The following is a 21,131-nucleotide window of genomic DNA, read 5'->3' on the forward strand; positions in this document are numbered from 1 at the left end:
ACACATAGTAAATGCCTTTCTATGGTAGTATTTATAATTAAGAATATTTAAGAAGGTTAGCACACAATATTTAAATTTAATTTTAAATAAGTAATTCATATTTTTTATATCTTTATAATGTTTGTGTACATATCTAAAATATAATATTATGTAAAAATAAAAATTGTTTCATTTCTAAATTGTTTTGGCGGCAATGTCCGGGCGGTTTTGTCGGGACGCCGTGCACACTAAACTTTTTCAGTCATACGCATTTCTTTTTATTGAACCAAGACTACCTATAATCTTTAGAATGTAGATAGTGTATGTTAGTTTATAAAATTCAAGTAAACCCTGCCTAATCCAAGCCATGGTGTAATAATAAGTAAAATAATCAAAAAAATATTCGTGTACCTATCTATAAAATATGTAAAATTGTAAGTAGCATTAAACCATACCTGCATAATTTTAGATACTCGTATTTTATAGATATATTTTTTATCGATTATGGTTTAGCTTAGGCGTTAATTTTCTGTTGAATTATTATGCTCAATATGCTCAAACTTGTACTTGATATGAAGTAAATAAAAAACAAACAAACAAACAAATATATAATACTGAAATGTCAATTTGACATTTCATTTTGATTTCCATAGTAACGCACGTATATGTTAATAATTTAGTTGTTAGGACCACCCCCTTAGCAAACAATAATAGTTTTTTACTTTTTACGGATTTTTCTGAAATAACTTTCCATACAAAACAGAATCAACTGAAAATGAATTCAATTCTGATTAAAGATGCCTAAAAGTATTAAAAGAATGCATTGGCATAGTGTTCTGATATATTCTAAAAGTTTCAAATGTCTAGCCAGTCGGAAAGCTAGTTAAAAATCGATTGCAAGATTTGTACTGGACAAACAAACACCGGACAAACAAGAATACGAGCTAATATAATCGTTGTAAAAAAACTATCGAACACCATCTGTAATAATATGCATTATTATTTCAATGAAAACAAATAAGTATGACTGAAAAGGTGTGCACCATTTTTGTCGGATCACTCATAGCATACCTATATTATGATGGATCGGTTTACCCAGCAAATTGTTTTCTTAGTTCAATGAAAACAAATAGGTATGACTGACAAAGCTTAGTGTGTATTATTAATCCACCCCTCGCCACTATATCTGAGGTGTTTTCAAATTATGTATATTGTCGTTTGGCTTAGGCAGGTTTAAATTGAATTTTAGAAACTAAACAACACCATCTGTAATTTGTATTCCAAATTCAATTAAAATAAATAAGTATGGCTGACTTATTTACGTCGGATTCTCATAGTCTACTACATCTTTCACTTTGATTACCTTGTCCGATAAAAATGTTCTTATCTTCACAATCACGCCTTAGTCACAGATGTAATCGATTTTTAGCAGCACGTATGCACATTTTCTGAGTATTTGCAAGTATAGAGTAAACAAAGAGTAAAATTAGAACAATGGATTCGGACGGACAAGTTGAAACACAGAACAAATAATAAAATTCCGATAGGGAATGAGACAACTGGACGCCAGGACAATTGGACACCGTACTGTCGTAGACACGTATACAGAACGTAGACGAGGAATTTTAATCAATTTCTATCTAATACTTAGTACCTAGTTTTAATTCATTTTACTCTTAACATAATGTTTTTTTTATTGCGGATTGAGAATTACCATGCCTAAGGCTTTATATAAAATAAAAAAAAAACTCTTTTTTCGTTGGAACTTAAACATATCCACGATTAAATAATGATTTACGTGTGAATATTATTTAAATTCTCACCAACTATTAAATAATTATGATTATGATATAAATAATAATAATATTTTTAAGTACTTTTAGGTAGGTACCTAACGTCTATTCAATGTCGAATTGCGTGGCGTCCAGTTGTCCCGCTGCCAAATCGTCCTAGACCCATTCCGATAGGCTATATTCAATACGTTACATTTTGGTGCAGGGTTTTGAATGTGTCCTACGAAAATGAAACACGCATTATTCACGTGCACTAGCGTGTATACTTAAATAAGCTTAAATGAGCGTCAATGCATAAACCGAGAGCAGTTGTCAGTATTCGACGTATGACGTATTCTTGACAGCAGGAGCGAAGGGTGAAGGTAGGCTGTTAAGATTCGCCATAAAAAGTGCACATTAAATTTGTTAGTCATATGTATTTGTTTTTATTGGACTAAGATTACAATTTACAGATATTATTGGTTAGTTTTTAAAAAATCAATTAAACCCTGCCTAAACAAACCATAATAGTTTTCGTATATTTTGGGCGATACTACAAAATTTTGCACACTTTTTCATTCATACTTATTTGTTTTCGTTGGATTAGGAATAGGTATATTTTACACATATTGTTGGTTAATTTTTATAAATTCATTAAGCCCTGCCTAAACCAAACTATAATAGATAAAAAACATTACTCAATCTATAAAATATTCAAAGTTATGTAGGTATGATTTAATTGCATATTTTTTAGTTATTTTATAGATAGACGACTGTTTTTTAACTATTATCTATTACGGCTTGGTTTCGCGGGGTTTCATTGAATTTTAAAAACTAACGAACACCTTCTATCTGTAAATTCTTGTAGTATTATTTCAATGAAAACTAATATATATGCCCGATAAAGTTTAGTGTGCACTATTTACGGCGGATCTTAACAGCCTACCTCCAACCTTCGCTCCTGGTGTCAAGAATACGTCATACGTCGAATACTGACAACTGCTCTCGGTTTATGCATTGGCGCTCATTTAATATCGGTGTATTACACACACTATAATTTTCGTAGGACACATTCAAAACCTTGCACCAAAATGTAACATATTGAATATTATAGCCTATCAGAATTATATTTATTATCTGTTATGTGTTTCAACGTGTCCGTCCGAATTCATTGTTTTAACTGCTTTACTGGCTAACTGGCTAACAAGCCACTGTTTGACACGTGTTTAAGTTTATCCCGGTTATTCCTTACTCGAGATCGGTTACCTGCTACTCCTTACCCGTTAGGTATTTCCGTTCCCATTATCTCTGAGTTCCCTGCGTTGAAACCTGTGTTCCCTAACGTTGTCTTACTGAGAATTATTGCATTTAGTTTTATCGATACAGTCATGTACAAGATATCTATTCCTACTTACTAGTTTTATGTTTCTCTCATTTATTTTGATTACATAATACAAGTATATTTAAGTATGTATATAAAATTACTTAAAATTATTATACTACTCGTATTATGTGCGAACTATGAAACTCCATTACACTTAATGTGCCCAGGGAAACGAAAATGTCTCACCTAGCGATTCCAATCCCGGGATCCCGAGCTTTTTACGATACCTATGAATCCCGGGATTGATAAACATAATTCCTTAACTTTTATTTTATTTTATCAATTTTTATGGAAAATAAAATAAAAACGAAAATATAACAGAAAAAATACTTTTAATAACAAATAACTACATTAGAAATAAACTGAGTTTGAATAAAGTTTGATTTATACCCATTTGTAAGTTGCCGATTCATTTTATTTTTTCACATAAATTAATAAAAATGAGAAAGATTGGAAAAAAACAATGCTTCGCACTATTAACAAAGTAATTCCACCATGATCTCATACGTTTTACGGCAGTTTTATATTTGGCTGACTAATTAGATTTATAAAGCGGAAAGGCCATAAGTACACCATGATTTGCTTTACTATCATCAGAAACAGCAATCTCATATTAAATTCACATTATTATTTATATTAAAATATTATTGACTCCATTAAACTTATGTATTTCCAAGATTGAACGTATACAATATTAACAATAAATGTCTTAACTAGTATAAATTATACTAGATTTATTTTTGACCGATTTTATCAATGTTATTTGTAAATTAAATTTTTTTATATTAACAATGGGAAAAATGCCAATCCCGGGATTGTCAAATTGTAATCCAAATTTAATAAGAATTTTGGCTCGGGGTTGGATTCCCTAGTCTCACCTAATATCATATAAGTTTTTATCAAACTTGTTTTTATTTAAATCATAGTAATTTGTACAGTGACCGAAATATTTTAGAAAATTAATGATATGTATTTCAAATTCAAATTTTATTTATTTGTACATGTAGCTGATATTACAAATTATTAATTTAAGACGTTCACAACATGACATTTGGAAATAAAGACATAAATATATCTAATTTAAATACAATGAAGTACACCGAATGAGCTAAGCAGACCCTTTTTTAAGAATTTATAAAACAACGTCCACATATACTCATACTCACGTAGGTGGAATATATCAACATCCGAAGCAATTTAGTTGAACAGAGTTATTGCCCTCCCAATTGGAATCACCAATGGTAGGTTAGTTCTGCTCCTGGGGAGAACAAACAACTGATGCTCCCGATTTCTAGGATAGTTATCAGGGACACACAAAGTCAATACTCATGTACACCACGTATAAGTCGAAAAATACGTGGTCAAATATTGATATCTTCTAGCATTTAAACAACAGTATGTAAGCATACCTAAGTAGGTTCTTACCTAAAATATAATAAAAAAAACCATGATAAATAAATGATAACTGAATAATTTTACTGCACCAGACGAAAATTAAGTTTAACACTGTATCATTGATACGTACTGGTAAAGTACTATTCAATTATGGTTTGATTTTCGGTTCATAGATACGTAATATAAATATTATTATATTATGTTATGACAATGATCTAGATTCATTTCGGTTATAAATACCCACATAACAAAATATTAAAAACCTGTTTGGACAAGAGACAGCGATTTCTATACAAAATTAAATGCAAATGAATATGCATACACATATCGACATTCTACAAAATATAATTTATTAATTGCATAGACTGATTTTTTTTTTTTTTTTTTTTTAATATTATGTGGGCCTTATTCAAATAATTTGGTTAGGAATTCATTTCCAGATGTAATTTGCCGAGGTCAGTATTTTGTAAAACAACATTAATTATCAGTAGGTACGAGATAAATTATCAGAATTTTTAATATAGGTACTAGCGTATCGTCACTGTTCTGGCAGAAGACACTAATTTGAAAAAATGAGATATTGAGTTAGTACCAAAATGTTCCTTATTTCAAACTCTACCGTCTGGAAATCTTCTTAATAAATAAATAGTCTTTATTTTAAAGTCATCCTTTCTACGATTACTTAATAAACTCACATGATAGACCATTATTTCAAACATTTTAACAACTTCAAAGTCAAATTACTCAAAACTAGTATTATCCAGTTAGTGTGTTCTGCCAGAACAGAGATCAATTAATTATTCCAAGATATCCATATGATCGTACAAGTCGACATAAAAAAACCAATAAATAATTCCAAAAACAGAGGTATTAGCTTTCCTGTACTACTCCCTATGAGAAAAAATGTGTTGTGGCATGGGACTTCCTTTCTGATGGTATCTTTTTTTATGCTTTGCAAATAGTTTTTATCGAAATTTGAATATCTGCCGTGACGAAAAATGTTAAACTTTTATTTTTGTTTTAATTTAATAAAACGCATTTTTTTGTAGTACTTATTCCACTTTTAATCAATAAATTAGGACCGGTTTCGTCAGCCTCAGAGAGACATTTTCAACTGAGGCTTCTTCAACTGAGATTTCTTTCTGAGGCGGACGAAACCGGTCCCAATTTATTGATTAAAAGTGGAATAAGTACTACAAAAAAATTGCATTTTATTAAATTAAAACAACAATACAATGCAGTTCCACCATAGTTCCAACAAAATTAAAGAAATTAAACTTTTATGTTTTTGAAGAGCATGCCTGATCTCAAAGGTCAACGCATGCCATTGGTACGGACATAATATGTACATCATCCGACCATGTCCGATCCTAATAGGATCATATGGGCCTCCACAGACTAGACATTTGTATTAACAGATTTTGTTTTTTTACGAGAAATGGATGTCAGCCACTTGCTCAACCTATTAGATCCATACCCTGACTCACACACAAATTGAAAAACAATATGTGTACTTTCCAGACCCAGGATTCGAACCTGGGACCCACGGGGTGATAGTCCAACGCTTAAGCCATGCGACCACCGTGGATGTAATTACATAATTACACAATAACCAGGGCTCGAAATGGAAAATTTTACGAAGCAAAGCGCTCAATAACTTTACGAAAATATTTACATAGTTAAGTAGGTATCTAATTGTATGTGTATTTTCAATAAAATGTGTTTAATTTTTTGTTATATGGCCTATCTACGGAGCGATAATGATGGGTACGTAGAGTAGGTATACGTTTTATAACTGCACTTTTTTACACTTTTTACTACACTCATACGCCTCTTTGCCTTATTACCCCACATAAAATCAGATCAAATGATATTCACTTGTATTAATATACTTATGTAGTAATAAATAAATAAATAGATATTATAATATATTGTACAATAAATATTTTTAGAATATAAAACATCATTTTCATCCATGAGCCACAGTGCAAAGTTATGCTCTACTTCAATGTGTTGCGTTCTGAAAACCTCCATTCAGTGTCGAATAAAAATTATACATGTTTATATTGATACTAGAGACCGACAAGTTTAACGTGAGGCTCCGCGGCAGCACCGCCATGGAGCATCACGTTAAACTTGTCGGTCTCTACGCATTTATTCGACCATTGTATAGATACATGTATAACATTGCCCATAAACTGTAATGCTAAAATATTTTTAACCGAATAAATGTACTTACAGATATTTGCAAGAAGAAAGAATCTTTCTGTACACAAACGGATCACTTCTGACAAAAATAAAGAAAAAGAAGACAGTGCTACCACCAGGAAGCTATTGCATGGAGTCCACGTGGAACTCTTTGAAATCATTTACCGCGGCTTACATATGTTTTGAGGATGAGGATAAAACCGTTCCACTAGTGAGGATACTCACAGTGGCATGTAAGTATATTATTAACAGTATTTTGACGAGGAATACCTAAGAGGATTGTTTGTGAAGTATTATCTTTATTATGATTAACTCAATCCCTATTCAAGACTTAAAAAAGCATATATTCTGATAGGACAATAATACACACATAAAAGTGACAATTTATATAAAATATTGGAGACTACTTATAGAAAATTTAACAATATTTTATCTATGCGGTACACTTGATCATCTTTTAAATACCCGTGGCAGAACAAACATCGGTATAATAAAAAAAATCGGTGTGTGTACTTATGTACGCGCGTTATAAGTTATACTTCTTACACACCGATTTTTTTTTATTGATTAGTTTTATTTGTCTCCTAGACAATATGGTTTTGTACTCATAGCAGGTATTGTAGAATCAACAACGATATTTAAAAAAAATGTATTAGGCTCTCATAAGACTGCAGGTAGATTGTTTATGAAAAACGGCAATGCCTTCTACAATTTTCACCTATTTTACTAAGCTTAAAATAATATAGATATTGCATATTTAAAAATAAAATGTATCAGGCTTTCATAAACCCCTGCAGGTAGATTGTTTGTGAAAAACGGTGATGCCTTATACAATTTTCACCTATTTTACTAAGCTTAAAATAATATAGATATTGCATATTTTAAAAATAAAATGTATCAGGCTTTCATAAACCCCTGCAGGTATATTGTTTGTGAAAACGGCAATGCCTTCTACAATTTTCATCTATTTTACTAGCTTAAAATAATATAGATATTTCATATTTTAAAAAAAAATGTATCAGGCTTTCATAGACACCTGCAGGTAGATTCTGAAAAAAATATAAAATTATCATAATGTAATCTACTTTTCAAATATTCACTTCATTCTTATCGATGCACTGGAAAATCTATTAGGCACTCATAAACGTATGAAGGTATATCTATTGCTTTATAATCAATTAAAGAAAATTGTTTTTGATTATTTTTTAATAGTACCTACATGTTTCCTATTAGAATTTTCGCATTCTTACTAAATTTAAATATTGAATAATGATATTTTCATACTAGGGCAATTAGGCGAATGTATTAGGTTCTCATTAAATCCCTGTAGAGTGTAGGTAGTAGATGATGTAGAAATTTCACAATTTTTTTTCATTTTCATGAAAAATAATTTCATACATTCGACTTTTTACTCTGTTACAATAATATCAATATAGATCACGGTTTCTTAATATATAATTTTTATATGATGTCTTAGAAAACATACGTATTATAAAAAATCCTGAAAGACCTAGTGGACCTCACAATTAGATTCGTTTTATCCAATTGGTTGATTCTAATCGGATGCAATTGGAATCAAATAAGACCATGCGTCGTCACATGTCACGCTCGTCGACTGCAATGCCGTGTGTCTGCGGTCTGCGTCCTACGCTGTGCACAAAGCAAGTGTTTTTTTTTCCGCCACGTAAAACGGCGGCACACTAGAAAACTCGCGGCATTACGATTGAAAACACTGCTGTAGACTTTTCATATTTTTTTCCTTTATTTTTTTACAGTTAAATATTTCGTTAGTTTGTTTATTAAATAGACCATTTTTGTTCGAGCTGGAATTTTTTGTGTGAAATATTTATTAGTAGTGACGTGAGATATGTGACGATGAGTTCTGCCATATGTTTTCGACTTCAACTGGGCCTGCAGATACTAATAATGAAAATGCATTATTCCAGCGGTTTTTAAATTATACCGCGCGCAATTCTTTCACATAGGCACCGCAGTACATTACATTCGACAATTCTAATAATTCCAGATAATGTTAATTAAATACGCTGATGCATGCTTACAATAAAATATTCAATGCATATACTTTGGTGGGTGTTTTCTCCAGGCAATTGCAGGATAATTAATATTATATTATATCGTCGGTGTTTTGTAAAAATGGGCGAATTAACCAAAATGCTATTTTACAGGAGGATTTTTAACATTTGACATTTAATTATTAATTACCTGTGAATGATTATAATTTATTTATTTATTTAAGAATACAAAACATTGTGGACATAACAAATCTAAATTCAAGACTTACACAACATGAGATTTACATTATAACAAATATTACCCTCACAAGAGAGAATATAGAATATAATAATAATAACAGAAAAAAAATCAAAACATACTTATTAAGTAAGTATAATAATTTAATACAGAAAAATAAAATTTTGAAAATAAAAAACATACAATTTTATACAGTTAAATAAAGTTTCAAAAACAAAATGTAAAGTACATCATTGAAAATGTCTTTAGGGAGCGCATTTACTAATCTAGCACCCCTCGCTAATGGTGCCTGATAGGCTTGACACGAGGAAACGGTTCCGATCCAGAATAAATCATGGCTGCGACCACGTAGGTAATTGGCAGGCGCATGTAAATTCAAATTCATTAGGACACCAGGATTGGAAACCATCCCTCGCGCTAACAAGCAAAAGTGTTTCAAGAGCAGAAGAGACCGACGAGATTCAAGAGAGTGAAAAGTAAACATGCCTTGTAGAAAGGCAGTCGGAAAATTATCATCTGACGAATTATCGAAAGGAAAATAGTTAATATCTAACAAGTTGATAATAAAGCTTAGAAAGAATACTGTCAGTAAAGCCTATTATCTGAAGGGTTTATAATATTTCAAAAGGCCTAATATGTCATATTATTCGCTTTTTATCTTTAATACTAAGTAGATATTCGCCCTTACGATTATCGTTTTTAAGTACTTTCCTGTGGAGATACAAATTCGCCGTTTTTACACAACAAAGCTAGTGAGGTAGGTATATATTGCTTTTTCATTAAAATCTCAATTTCGCCAAAATGGTTGATCCGCCCTTTTCATCATCAAAACATCGACGATATTATCATTGAAGGAGTCAGTAAACGATGAACATTGAAGAAACATTCGTGGGCGTACAGGCAGAAGTCACTAACTCCAGTTTTGAGAATAAATTGAGATTTTAATGTCATTATATAGAAAAAGTAATGCTACTTGACTGGCAGAAGTCACGATTTAAGATTATTGAACATATAAAAAAATAAAAGTAATGAATAACTAAAAAAATAAAGATTTTACAACCATTTTAAGAATACCAAAAACACTAAACATTGATTATCTCAGAACTGTGTATTTGGAGTTAGTGACTTCTGCCTGTACGTACACGGTATGATATTACTTAATATGATTATACACATTGAACCAAATATACCTACATATTAATTTGTTGGTACCTCAAAATTAGAATATTAAAAAAATAGCCTTGTCCAATTATGTCATCTTAGTAGTTATAGCCAAGTTATATTTTTTATTATAATGTCGTGGGTCCCAGGTTCGAATCCTGGGTCTGGCAAATGCACATATTGTTTTTCAATTTGTGTGTGGAGTATGGACCTAATAGGTTGAGCAAGTGGCTAACATCTATTTCTCCTAAAAAAAATCTGTTAATACAAACCTCCACTCCAGTGACGTCCCTAGACAAAATGCCGCCCCTAGGCAGTGCCAAAATGCCGTCACATTTTTTATACAGTACTTTTTATTATCCTTTCATGACTCAAATATCTAAGAAATGTATTGTATCCATACATTACTAAGGCTGCAGACACACGGCATTGCAGTAGACTTGCGTGGACGCAGGTCTTATTTGATTCCAATAGCATCCGATTAGAATTACCGGTTAGATTTGTTGTATCTAATTGGTGATTCTAATCGGATGTAATTGAAATCAAATAAGACCTGCGTCGACGCACGTCAACGGAAATGCCGTGTGTCTGTAGTTTAACACGATATATAGCACTAAATATAATTTAAATGCTATCTTTGCTTCAATTGACAATATTGCGAGTCCACGGTTTCAGATACATTAAAAAAAACACCTGATAACTTCCAAAACTGGCGAGTGTTTTGGTGAACTTTTTAGACAAAATTAAATATTACCTACCTATAATTCAAATATAATTCGCAAATCTGCACGTGTCATTGCTGTTCACCAAGGACGTGACGTCCAATGACTACGGAAGTAAACTAGACATCGCGAAGCCGACAAAAAATTATAGTCCTGTAAAAACTTTTATAGTAATTACTTAATACATTTTGTTTCCAACCAGTGAGTTGAATTTTTTAATGGAAGTTTCCGTTATTACTTAGTTTAGGTACCAAGTTATTTCTATATGCCCAATGATTCTTCTCGATTCTCCTCGATAGCAAATCGTCAAAGTTACTTTCAACATGAATAATTATTATACTATTGTCCACAACAAGATCTCGGCGATAAAAGGAAGTCACTGTAGTCGCGTGTACAAGATTTCTGTGTTGTCATTTTTTGAGAATACAAATCCGGCGAAATTAGGTTTTTAATTTATAACAATTCTATTCTCACTAACTCCATAATTAGCGGTTCCAATGGAAAAATCGACAAGGGTTGGGTTCCGGTTCTAAATAAAAAAATCTACTTACATAGTTATAATGTGTATGTGGCTATGTTTAAGTAAGTGGATTCCAATTGAAGGAATCATTATCGGATGGAGAATTGAAATCACATTAGTAATAAAAAAATGTGAAATATTATGTCGGAATGTTTATATTACTGTCGAACAAGATCGTCTTGGCTACGTGTTAAAACTGTGAACTAACAACTTCCTCCCATTTTTAACCGCACTTCGATTATAGCGCTTTCCGGTTAGCGACGAGTTTTCCACGTGTTAAAACTGTGAACTAAACAAGCTCCTTTTATTTAATCGACTACAGCGACTTCCGGCTTGTGCCTAAATCTTCTTGTTGGACAGTACCAATATTGATATACATTTTTTAGGGTAAGTGGCTCTGATATGAGTGAACGATGACCAAAAATTATTAAAAATTAAGAAACAATGGATCCTCTGGAATCCTGGCATTTCTAAAAGATTCAGGTTCTCATGATTCGAAATTGAGGGTTCCGGTCCCGGATCTGGTTCTTAAATAATTAAAGGGTTCTCTGGATTTTGGGTTCGGTTTCTAACTCTTTCTTTTATCGCGACTCTGTCAATTCATGGTGGAAATGGATATTAATTTTAATCAAGCGCAAATTTTATCGTACTGATTACACTTTTATTAAATACACTCGACCAGTTTCGTCCGCATCATATTAATAATTTAATATTCCCATAAAATTAGTCAATAGGTATTACGTACTTCAAAATATCATAATTTTTATAATATTGTAATAGATTTTTGAACTTTCTTCGTGTGTTCTTCCTCGTTCTGCTCTCGACGCTTCGGGCTCGTTGCAGAAGTAATTTTCTTGACCAATTCTATATCAGTGCATCCCTGGCAAATAAATACAGCTCAAAATATGATCTTGCAATGAACGAATCTGCAATGTGAAATGAAAAAATCTAATTTCAATGTTTTGACATTCAATCTGTTACGTTAACTCATTTCAAATATTCGATTTAAAATTAATCTGCGATCAAATATATCAAGGGTGGCGAACCTATGGCACGCGTGCCACTGGTGCCACGCGAGATGATTTTGCATGGCACGCGTTTGAAGAGAGAAAAAAATACTTACCTATAATATTAATAAATGACAGATCGCATTTTATAAAAAATAGATGGCAAACACTCTTCAAGAATAAGCATTACGTTTAAGAGCATACTTCAGTGAAAAGGCAAATAATTTTCAGCAATAGGTGGGACGTAATTTTGCAAGCGTTGTCAATCGGAGAGCGATAGTCGACCTGTGAGCACGTCAATTTGTTTTGTGATGGCGTCGAAGGAATGAATTCTTAAATCCTGTAAAGATGACTAAAAAACGTTACGTATTTACTCGAAAAACAAAACATGTCAATGAATATATTATTATTACTTAAATAAATATATTAAATTTTGATCGATTTACGATGCTTGAGACCACTGTAGCGAGAGAATGCCTCATCTGAGCAATTATCATGTCAATTTGTGCGATAAGAACTAAACTAATTAATATATTAACAAACAATTTCATTTCTACCCACAAAAAATTACTGCACCAAATAAGAAACAAAAACTTGGTGAAGCTAATAGTAGTAATTCTGACAGACAGTTTCAAAATTGGTGGACCGAAATGTATGGCGTAATTAAAAAAAAGCGATAAAGCTCTACGTGTGCTATGTTCTGTGGTGTTTAGAATATCATCATTTTTCTTAATAGTATTATTAAAAACCATTTTTTCGAAACTGCTCGGAACGTTAGACAGAAAAATAATATTTAGGAAATTTTGGCACGCGTACATAAAAAGTTTCGCCAACCCTGAAATAGGACATTAAATAATTTATTTTTCGTTATTCAAGACGCCACTGCCTTGCTTTTCCCACAACACACAAAACCATTACTAACAAAATATTTTTAATTTCCAGTTTCGACAATTTCTATACCTTGCCTCGCAGTCGTATTCGCTGCTCACGTCTGGATAAAGGAACTCAGATCGTCTTACTCCTGTTCGCTGGCCATCCTTTCAGCGTGCATGCTCACAAAAGAGATTATGGTAATCGTCATTGGGACCGCTGGTTGCCAAAATCTACGAAACGCCTGTTCAATTGTAGGTCAGAACAAAAAGTTATTATGTCAAATGATGTTTACTATACTAGTATATTATAAGTAGGGAGCGGATTTATATGCAACAAAAAACATGATTATATCTATGCATGCACATATGCACTTAAAATCATTAAAATATGCACTAAAACCAAAGAAATATGCAGTTTAAATAGGTACCTACTACACCCAATATTACTGATAAAAAATCGAATAACAAATTAATTATCTCAATCAATATAATCCAATAACAAAAAACACAAATAATCAATATAAAGTTATTCAATTACAACAAGTACAAATAATTGAATAAGGAATGCAATTTACCTTAACTACACAACTTTAAAAAACAAAAACGACACACTTAACTAGGTAGGTACTATTCCTAAATACTACATATTATTATTATTATTTACTGTTTTTTTTCTCCGAAAAAAAGGTTACAATATTGTACTCTGGCATTAAAATTTTCCGCATATCTGTCAGTATTTTGTTTATATGCAAAAAACGACCTCTCAACGTCCACAGAGGTGATTGCGCAAAATTTTAATAAAGGTGCCCGCCCGAGTTGACTTCACTTTTTGTGATAAATCCACAGCTCAGGGATGCCATTAAAAATACAAGTGCATCTAAACTATCTACCTAGCTAATTTAGTAATATTTCGATAAAATAATTTAACTAAAATTATAAATGCAACAGCTCTAAAATATGCATTTATTTATGAAATATGGACTTGTGTTTCAAATATTCTCTAACGTCTCAAATATGCATTTATATACACAATAAAATTTAATTTTTGAATTCTGCGTCTTTCAAAACGGATTTCTGTGCAACTCTCATAGCTGTGCATACACCCTAACAAAACATGCACTAGCATATAAATCCGGGCTCTAATAATCCTACCGGTGGCGAAGTCTCCATACTAGGTGATTATTTAAAGCATATCTTCTTTTTCTTCTATTCTTAAGAAAAACAAATTTTAATTGCATATTAACGTATTTAAATAATCACTTATATTCTATAAAAATATATGTCTTATATGTAAGAATGTATTATAAACAGGGCTTGAAATTGACTAGAACGTACCGGAGCGCCGTTCCGGTTCATAAAATCCCCAAAATTGTTTCTGTTTCGTGGAAAAATTAATTTGACCGGCCATATTATAACAAAAAAATACAATTAGTATTATAAAATACACATAAAATTAAAAAGCTATGTTAATATTATCGCAAAGTAATCAAACGCTACGGTTTGTAAAATTTTCCATTTCGAGCGCTGATTATAAATAAATGAAGATTACAGCACCATCTATTAAAGGTTTTTTGTATGAACTTTACGTCACGTGACCTCAGTCTGTCTATCGTATTCTATTCAATATGGTAGGCTCAAACGCCAAACCTAAAACCTTTGCCATAATATTATTGTCTATGACTGCAGCTTTGTCTGAAATAATTATTAAAAAAATCTATGGCATTCAATTACTATTGAATTAAGAATAATTTTTTTTTTAATTTTGAAAAAATTTACCAGATTTTCGCAACCGCCCTCCCCCCCCCCCCCCGTTTCGTTACTTAACTGTTTTTAATACTATTACTTTATAGTTGCTGTTTTATTCAGAAAAGGGTAAAAAAAATACATTGAATCGATAATAAACTAGAATTATTGGTCAGATTGTAAGGCACGTTTCAGACGGGACTCCGGTGTCGCGCTCGTATATAATAAGGAGGCCTTTGTATTCGAAAAAAAGGGTCCTTTGTATTATGTTTATGAATGCACCAGAGTTAATGAGTCAACGCGTGTCCGGTACACTTTTCCATCGGCCGCTACATTGTCAAGCCGCCGATAAACTTGTTTTTATTACCGCAGCCTATTTTATGTTCTAATTTATAACGCGAAATTATACGTTGACTCATTAAATCTGGGAAGTTCATAAACATAATACAAAGGCACCTTTGTTCGAATACAAAGGCCTCCTATATTATATCGAGCGCGACACCGGTGTCCCGTCTGAAACGGGCCTAAACGAGACAATCAATCCATATACAATCTATATTATTACACGTTATGTTATGTCACTTATGTCGTTATGTCAAACAAAGTATCAAATAAACAATTATAGTTTTATAATTCCATTGTGATTGTGATTACTGATTACTAGTGATTAGTGATTACTAGTGATTAGTGATTACTGATTACTAATGTCTGAGTAATGTCTAATATTATTTAATATCGCAGTGAGTTGGTATTTAAATTATTTCTTTAATAAGTTTGGGAATCAGTCCGCATGTCCGTATAGACGATTTCCAGATACTATTGGACAGAGTTTTGCACATTGATATACTACTAGATGAATCATATGCTTCTTAAAATGACGCCAGATTTTCAGCGACTCGGCCTTTGTTAAAACTTACTGAGTAAGCCCTATCTACTAGCTTGCATCTTACTCTAACTAATAGTCAGCGCATGACGACTTGCTCTGTCTGTTTTGCGTTGCAGCCACCCTTAGGTTCTCTATTCCAAGAACGCAAATTTAGTTTTACAGCCAGGGCAATACGGGTGAAATTCGGGAATCCATGTTAACGGTCTTAACGCATTATACCTACAAGGAAATATTATAAGACGATATTCGTAATATCTTTTGTGGTACATTATTAAAATGACACTTGTATGGGAACTGCTCATCTAGTAGTATATCAATGGTTTTGCATCAAGATTCTCAACAAAGGCGACTGACCAATATTTTTATCGTTTTCTTTCAGGTTACATAATCCACTTTGGTTTCCTGCTATATCATTTTTGGTTCACCATACTATGTTATGAAAATTATCGCATATTCAAGTAAGTAACAAAAAATCATTTAAACAAATACTACATTCGTGGAGTTACTGCCAAAAATTGGTAAGTCTCAAAATCATATTATGGGGTAATTGCGATTTTAAGTTTGGCGTGTCCTCTAAAATCTATTTGCATGTTATATAATTATTTCAGATGACCTTGAATTTTTATTCTAGCATACATATTTTTTATATAATTATAAACACATAATCTGTTGTTAACTCTAAATAACTAAATTATCGACTTACTAACTTTTGGCAGCAACCCTACGATATTCTTGTATATATATATCAAGTAATCTTTATAAAACTGTCGTCAGGCTCGTACTAACCTACGAAACGGGCGGCTCTCGTGGTGCAGTGGGTAAGGCGCTCGCCTTCCACCCGAGAGTTCCTGGGTTCAATTCCCGGTCATGACAAAAACATTTATGTGTTTTTCTCAAAGCCTGGGTGTTTGTGATTGTTCAAAATTACTAACAACCACCATGTACGAAAAAGCAAGGACATGGTTATTAATAATTCTAAAAAAAAAAAACCTACGAAACGGATCACTGCGCTTAATGTATCAATAATGAGAGGGCACTGGACATTTTTAAGATATTATGAATATTAAGAAGCATCTTCGGGGGTGCACTCTAAAAATAGCACGATAAATGTGGGAACGACATATGTACTTACACCCAAGGCCACGGCCCCCACATCCTGAAACGGGCCCCCAGGCTAGAATATTTGGCAGCCCCCCCTTCCTATTGGCAAAAGGCGATGTTACGCTATACAAACATTTTCCAAATGGTGTCGAGGTAAAACCATGGGTATTTAATGTAATTTTAGCGATTTTTTGTATATTTGAAAATATCTAATTGAATTATGGAGTTGTCGAGTATCGACACACAATAATCAAAAATTGTATCGTATTACCACATATTTTTAGGCGACTTATTAGGCGATTTATTAGGCGACTTTTTTACTATTAGAGTAATTTTTTAATGTGCGTTAATCTCACTTATCTGATCGACCCGCCATACCGAGCCCTTCTTAACCCCGGGCCCCCATTTGTGGAAGACATGCCCAAGGCCCACTGTAATAGTCAGTCCATGGCATGAAATTGTAAATTTCGATCGTTGTTCTAGGTATTGCTTGTTCTTTGAATGCAATATAGTAAAGAATCTATGGAGAATAATGATTGTTTCATATTTAAAAAAAAAAATGGTGATACAGTCACAAACAGTACCTACATATTCGGTAACGTCCCTAGATAAAGCTCTGTTACCGAAAGTTGATTTCAACCAGAATACTCGCACAGACACATTGCTTAAAATTTAAAATCGAACTAATCAAAAAAGGAACAGCCTGTAAAAGAATGCTGTATTCTTCAAAAATACACCGATACACAATCTTTTGTATCTGTGATCGCCTCAACTTTTCAACCTATAACAAAATATCAAACATTACACGATGGCAAGGGATCTCTTACCTTCATCAACTCCTCTTCGATAAATTAAAATGGTCCTCCAATTTAGGAATTATTACATATAAAAATCATTACTTATATTAAATTGCCTTTTTTAATAAAGTTTAATTAATAAGAAACTTGAAATATTGTTGTACACGCATAATATATCTACAAACAATAATAATGTTATGTTGTTTTGTTCCAAAGGTTTTATGCGATTTTAATATAACACATTCTGATTAATGTGTGTTTTGTAGCACTCCATAGGATTTGGGTTTAGTATTTCAGGAATTTTCTCAAGTGATAATCGTGTTATATTTTATGAAGAAAAATAACGGAAACGTGTTGCAATCTTAACTAGTTAGAATAGCCCTGCAAGTAGTCAAATAAAATAATATAATAATATTATCGTGTTATCAATGTTAACTAGGTGTTATTATTATATAAACGAATGTGTGTAGGTTTCAGATGCCATTGAAGGAGCGATCATATTTATTTACTTGACTATTCATTGTATCATTTTGATCAACACCATTGACGATCAGAAAGGAACCACAATCACAAATTGATGATTTCCTGCGAGGACAATGACTTAAATCAGTGCTTCCAAAACATATAATATAGTTTTTGCCGGCGTGCCCCGCTTTCGATTAAAAATTTCACCTTCAGAGCTGAATTCGAGGATTTTTATTTATTTTATTAGTTTTTCCAGCCAAAAAACTACTATCAAAGTCAGATTTGATAGCTTTTTGTTCACAGGTCATCTTAGGCTGCAAACACACATCATTGGAGTGGGCGTGCGTAGACGCAATGTTTCCAACTAAAATTTTCAAAATTCAATAGATTTTTTGATTTTTTCTTCAAAATATCAGTAGATTGACAAAAATGTATGAAATTCAACGATTCTGTTTAGTGAAAGCGTGCATATTGACATAATCTCACAAGTGTCTTTTAAAAAATCATGTAAAAAGTGACTTTTATTCATCACGAATATCATAATTTCTTCTTTTCCTGACCAAAATTTCAGTAGATCTACTGAAATATCAGTAGACATGGCAACTCTGCGTAGACGTGCGTTGGCGTAGTTTGATTACAATTGCATCCGATTAGAATCAAACAAGACCCTGCATCGAGGCACGTCTACGCACGTCCGCTGCAATGTCGTGTGTATGCAGCCTTAGGCTTTCAGCACATTACGGCAGCACGTTGCCACAAATAGCGGATGATCAAGACAGGCACGGGTTGGGCAGCAGTCGGAGTAATGTACGTGTATCGCAGTACTTGTTCGTAGAAGCAACATGTAGTCAGTGGTGGTCTTACATTACTCACATTACATTGACAGATTGCATCTGGCCCGATGGTCTACCACGATTGCCAAAAATCTATTATCTATGGTTTTCTGGGATCGTAAACGATCGTGAGTAAATTGGAACTAATCCTGTTTCCGTCTGCCACGATTCACGAAGATTCAAGCGAAGGCGACGAGTGGCGACGGGATGGGATTGAGTGACCCCGGTCATTGAAAAATAGACGCAATAGCTTTCTTAATTTGTATATAGGTGTCACCGTGAAATAAGGAGTATTTAATTTGATTAATTATTTTATTATCTACCGCATAATCCATCAGTTACAATCATTGCTTTATTTATTTGTATAATATGTAATAATAAATATCTATATAAAATTGCAACGGGTTTAGATGGATAAAATAAATAAATACTTCACTTAATCATGTAATTAAGTATATATATATATTATGTAAGTATATATTTTTGACATGATAATTATGTTGGGATGGTCCCTACGAACCCTTAAGGTAGAGCCGCCCCTGTTCACGCGTATTCATTTGTCTGATAATATCCTCAACTGGGTAACAAATCGATGAAAAATGAAAGTTCTTTTTATTATTTACAGGCTATCCACAAAAGAATATTACAAGCATGGAAAGAATTTTAATCTCAATAACATTTTGATTTGCGTCTCACCTATCTTCATAATTATCATTGTTGCTGCAGCGCTTGGCGCAAAGCCGTGGATACCAATTTTCAGCCAAGAGACAATTGAATCTGCCAATCAGCCCCAGTTCAATGGTAGGTGAAATAACATGTTTCCATTATGACAGCAATTAACACTGTTGAAATCGCAGAGTAATAATATAAAGAGAGTGGGTAATGTTCGGCAAAACGAAGCCGTGTTTCTTGCGTAAACCCCACAATTTTATTATTCTTAACATAATTATAAAACTTTATACCATCATGTTGCTTCTCAGTACGGCAATCAAAACACAACATATTTTCTACTAAATTAACTAAAAATAATTACCACTAACCTTATTTTTAACACAAAAACAATAAACGTCAGCAACACCTGCATGCAGTTTTTAAATAAATGTAGTCATTCAAATCAAAATCTATTTTAAGTAGAAATTCTATCCTACTCTAACGCATTTTGCGGAGTTATAACCGTCCGTGCCGAATGCTTTCTCCCTCGCACTTATGGTTCGTTTTTGTTCAGGCTTTGATTGAAATAGTGTAATTATATTAAATACGCACGTCGACTGTAATGGTGTGTGTCTGCGACCTTATAAGGAAAATATTATTTAAAAATCGTTTGGTCAAATAAGATTGAAACAAATCGTCTGTTGGAAGACTAGTTACTAATTTATCAGTTCAGATTTTTCATAGATATATTTTGGTGCTATGATAATCGATAATGTTTTTAAATTTCGTCAGTTGGCGGATATCGGTTTTTATATTTATTTTATTAACCTTTAATTGCATGGTGTGGTGCCTTTCAGCAGCAAACTGTATTATTGTTAACATTTTTTGTGTGAATGACATTTAAAAACTTGCAGTTCTCTGCAGTGGACAAAGTGTGCTGAAAATATAGTTATAGTTTTTATTTATAAATTCCACTGCTAATTTATAATGATATTAAATAAAAGTGAAAATGTTTCTATCATACATTTAAGCTTAAGGGTTAAGGTAATGCTCATTACCTGCTAAATTTGATTTATACATGACGTCTCAATTATAAATATTTCGCTCAGTAATCGAAAGACATACTTTCTAATTATTCCTTTCGGCCTAAGGGCTCAAACACACAGCACTGCAGTTGCAGCGTTTTAACTCTTGATTCCATTATACTTGATTACAAATGCATCCGATTAGAATCTCCAATTGGATAAAAAAAATCTCATAAGACCTACGTCGACGCAGGTCTTATTTGATTCCAATTTCATCCGATTATAATCACCGATTAGATTTCTTTTATCAAATTGGTGATTCTCGTCGGATGACGTTCA

The 21,131-nt window shown here is 32.5% G+C and overlaps 1 protein-coding gene across 1 annotated transcript in view; it reads left to right on the top strand.

Annotated features, from left to right (window-relative positions):
- Positions 1–21,131, top strand: part of LOC147073941 (uncharacterized) — a 49,897-nt gene that overhangs the window by 19,125 nt on the left and 9,641 nt on the right. Inside the window, exons 3-6 of the mRNA XM_085944475.1 lie at positions 6,772–6,971; positions 13,362–13,547; positions 16,300–16,378; positions 19,742–19,917. Of these exons, the coding sequence (XP_085800601.1) occupies positions 6,772–6,971; positions 13,362–13,547; positions 16,300–16,378; positions 19,742–19,917 (641 nt within the window). The remainder of the gene's footprint in view (positions 1–6,771; positions 6,972–13,361; positions 13,548–16,299; positions 16,379–19,741; positions 19,918–21,131) is intronic.

This window comes from Rhyacophila brunnea, unplaced genomic scaffold, assembly GCF_057557595.1.
Source record: "Rhyacophila brunnea isolate RB1 unplaced genomic scaffold, BYU_Rbru_1.0 scaffold_17, whole genome shotgun sequence".
Classification (NCBI taxonomy): Eukaryota; Metazoa; Arthropoda; class Insecta; order Trichoptera; family Rhyacophilidae; genus Rhyacophila; species Rhyacophila brunnea.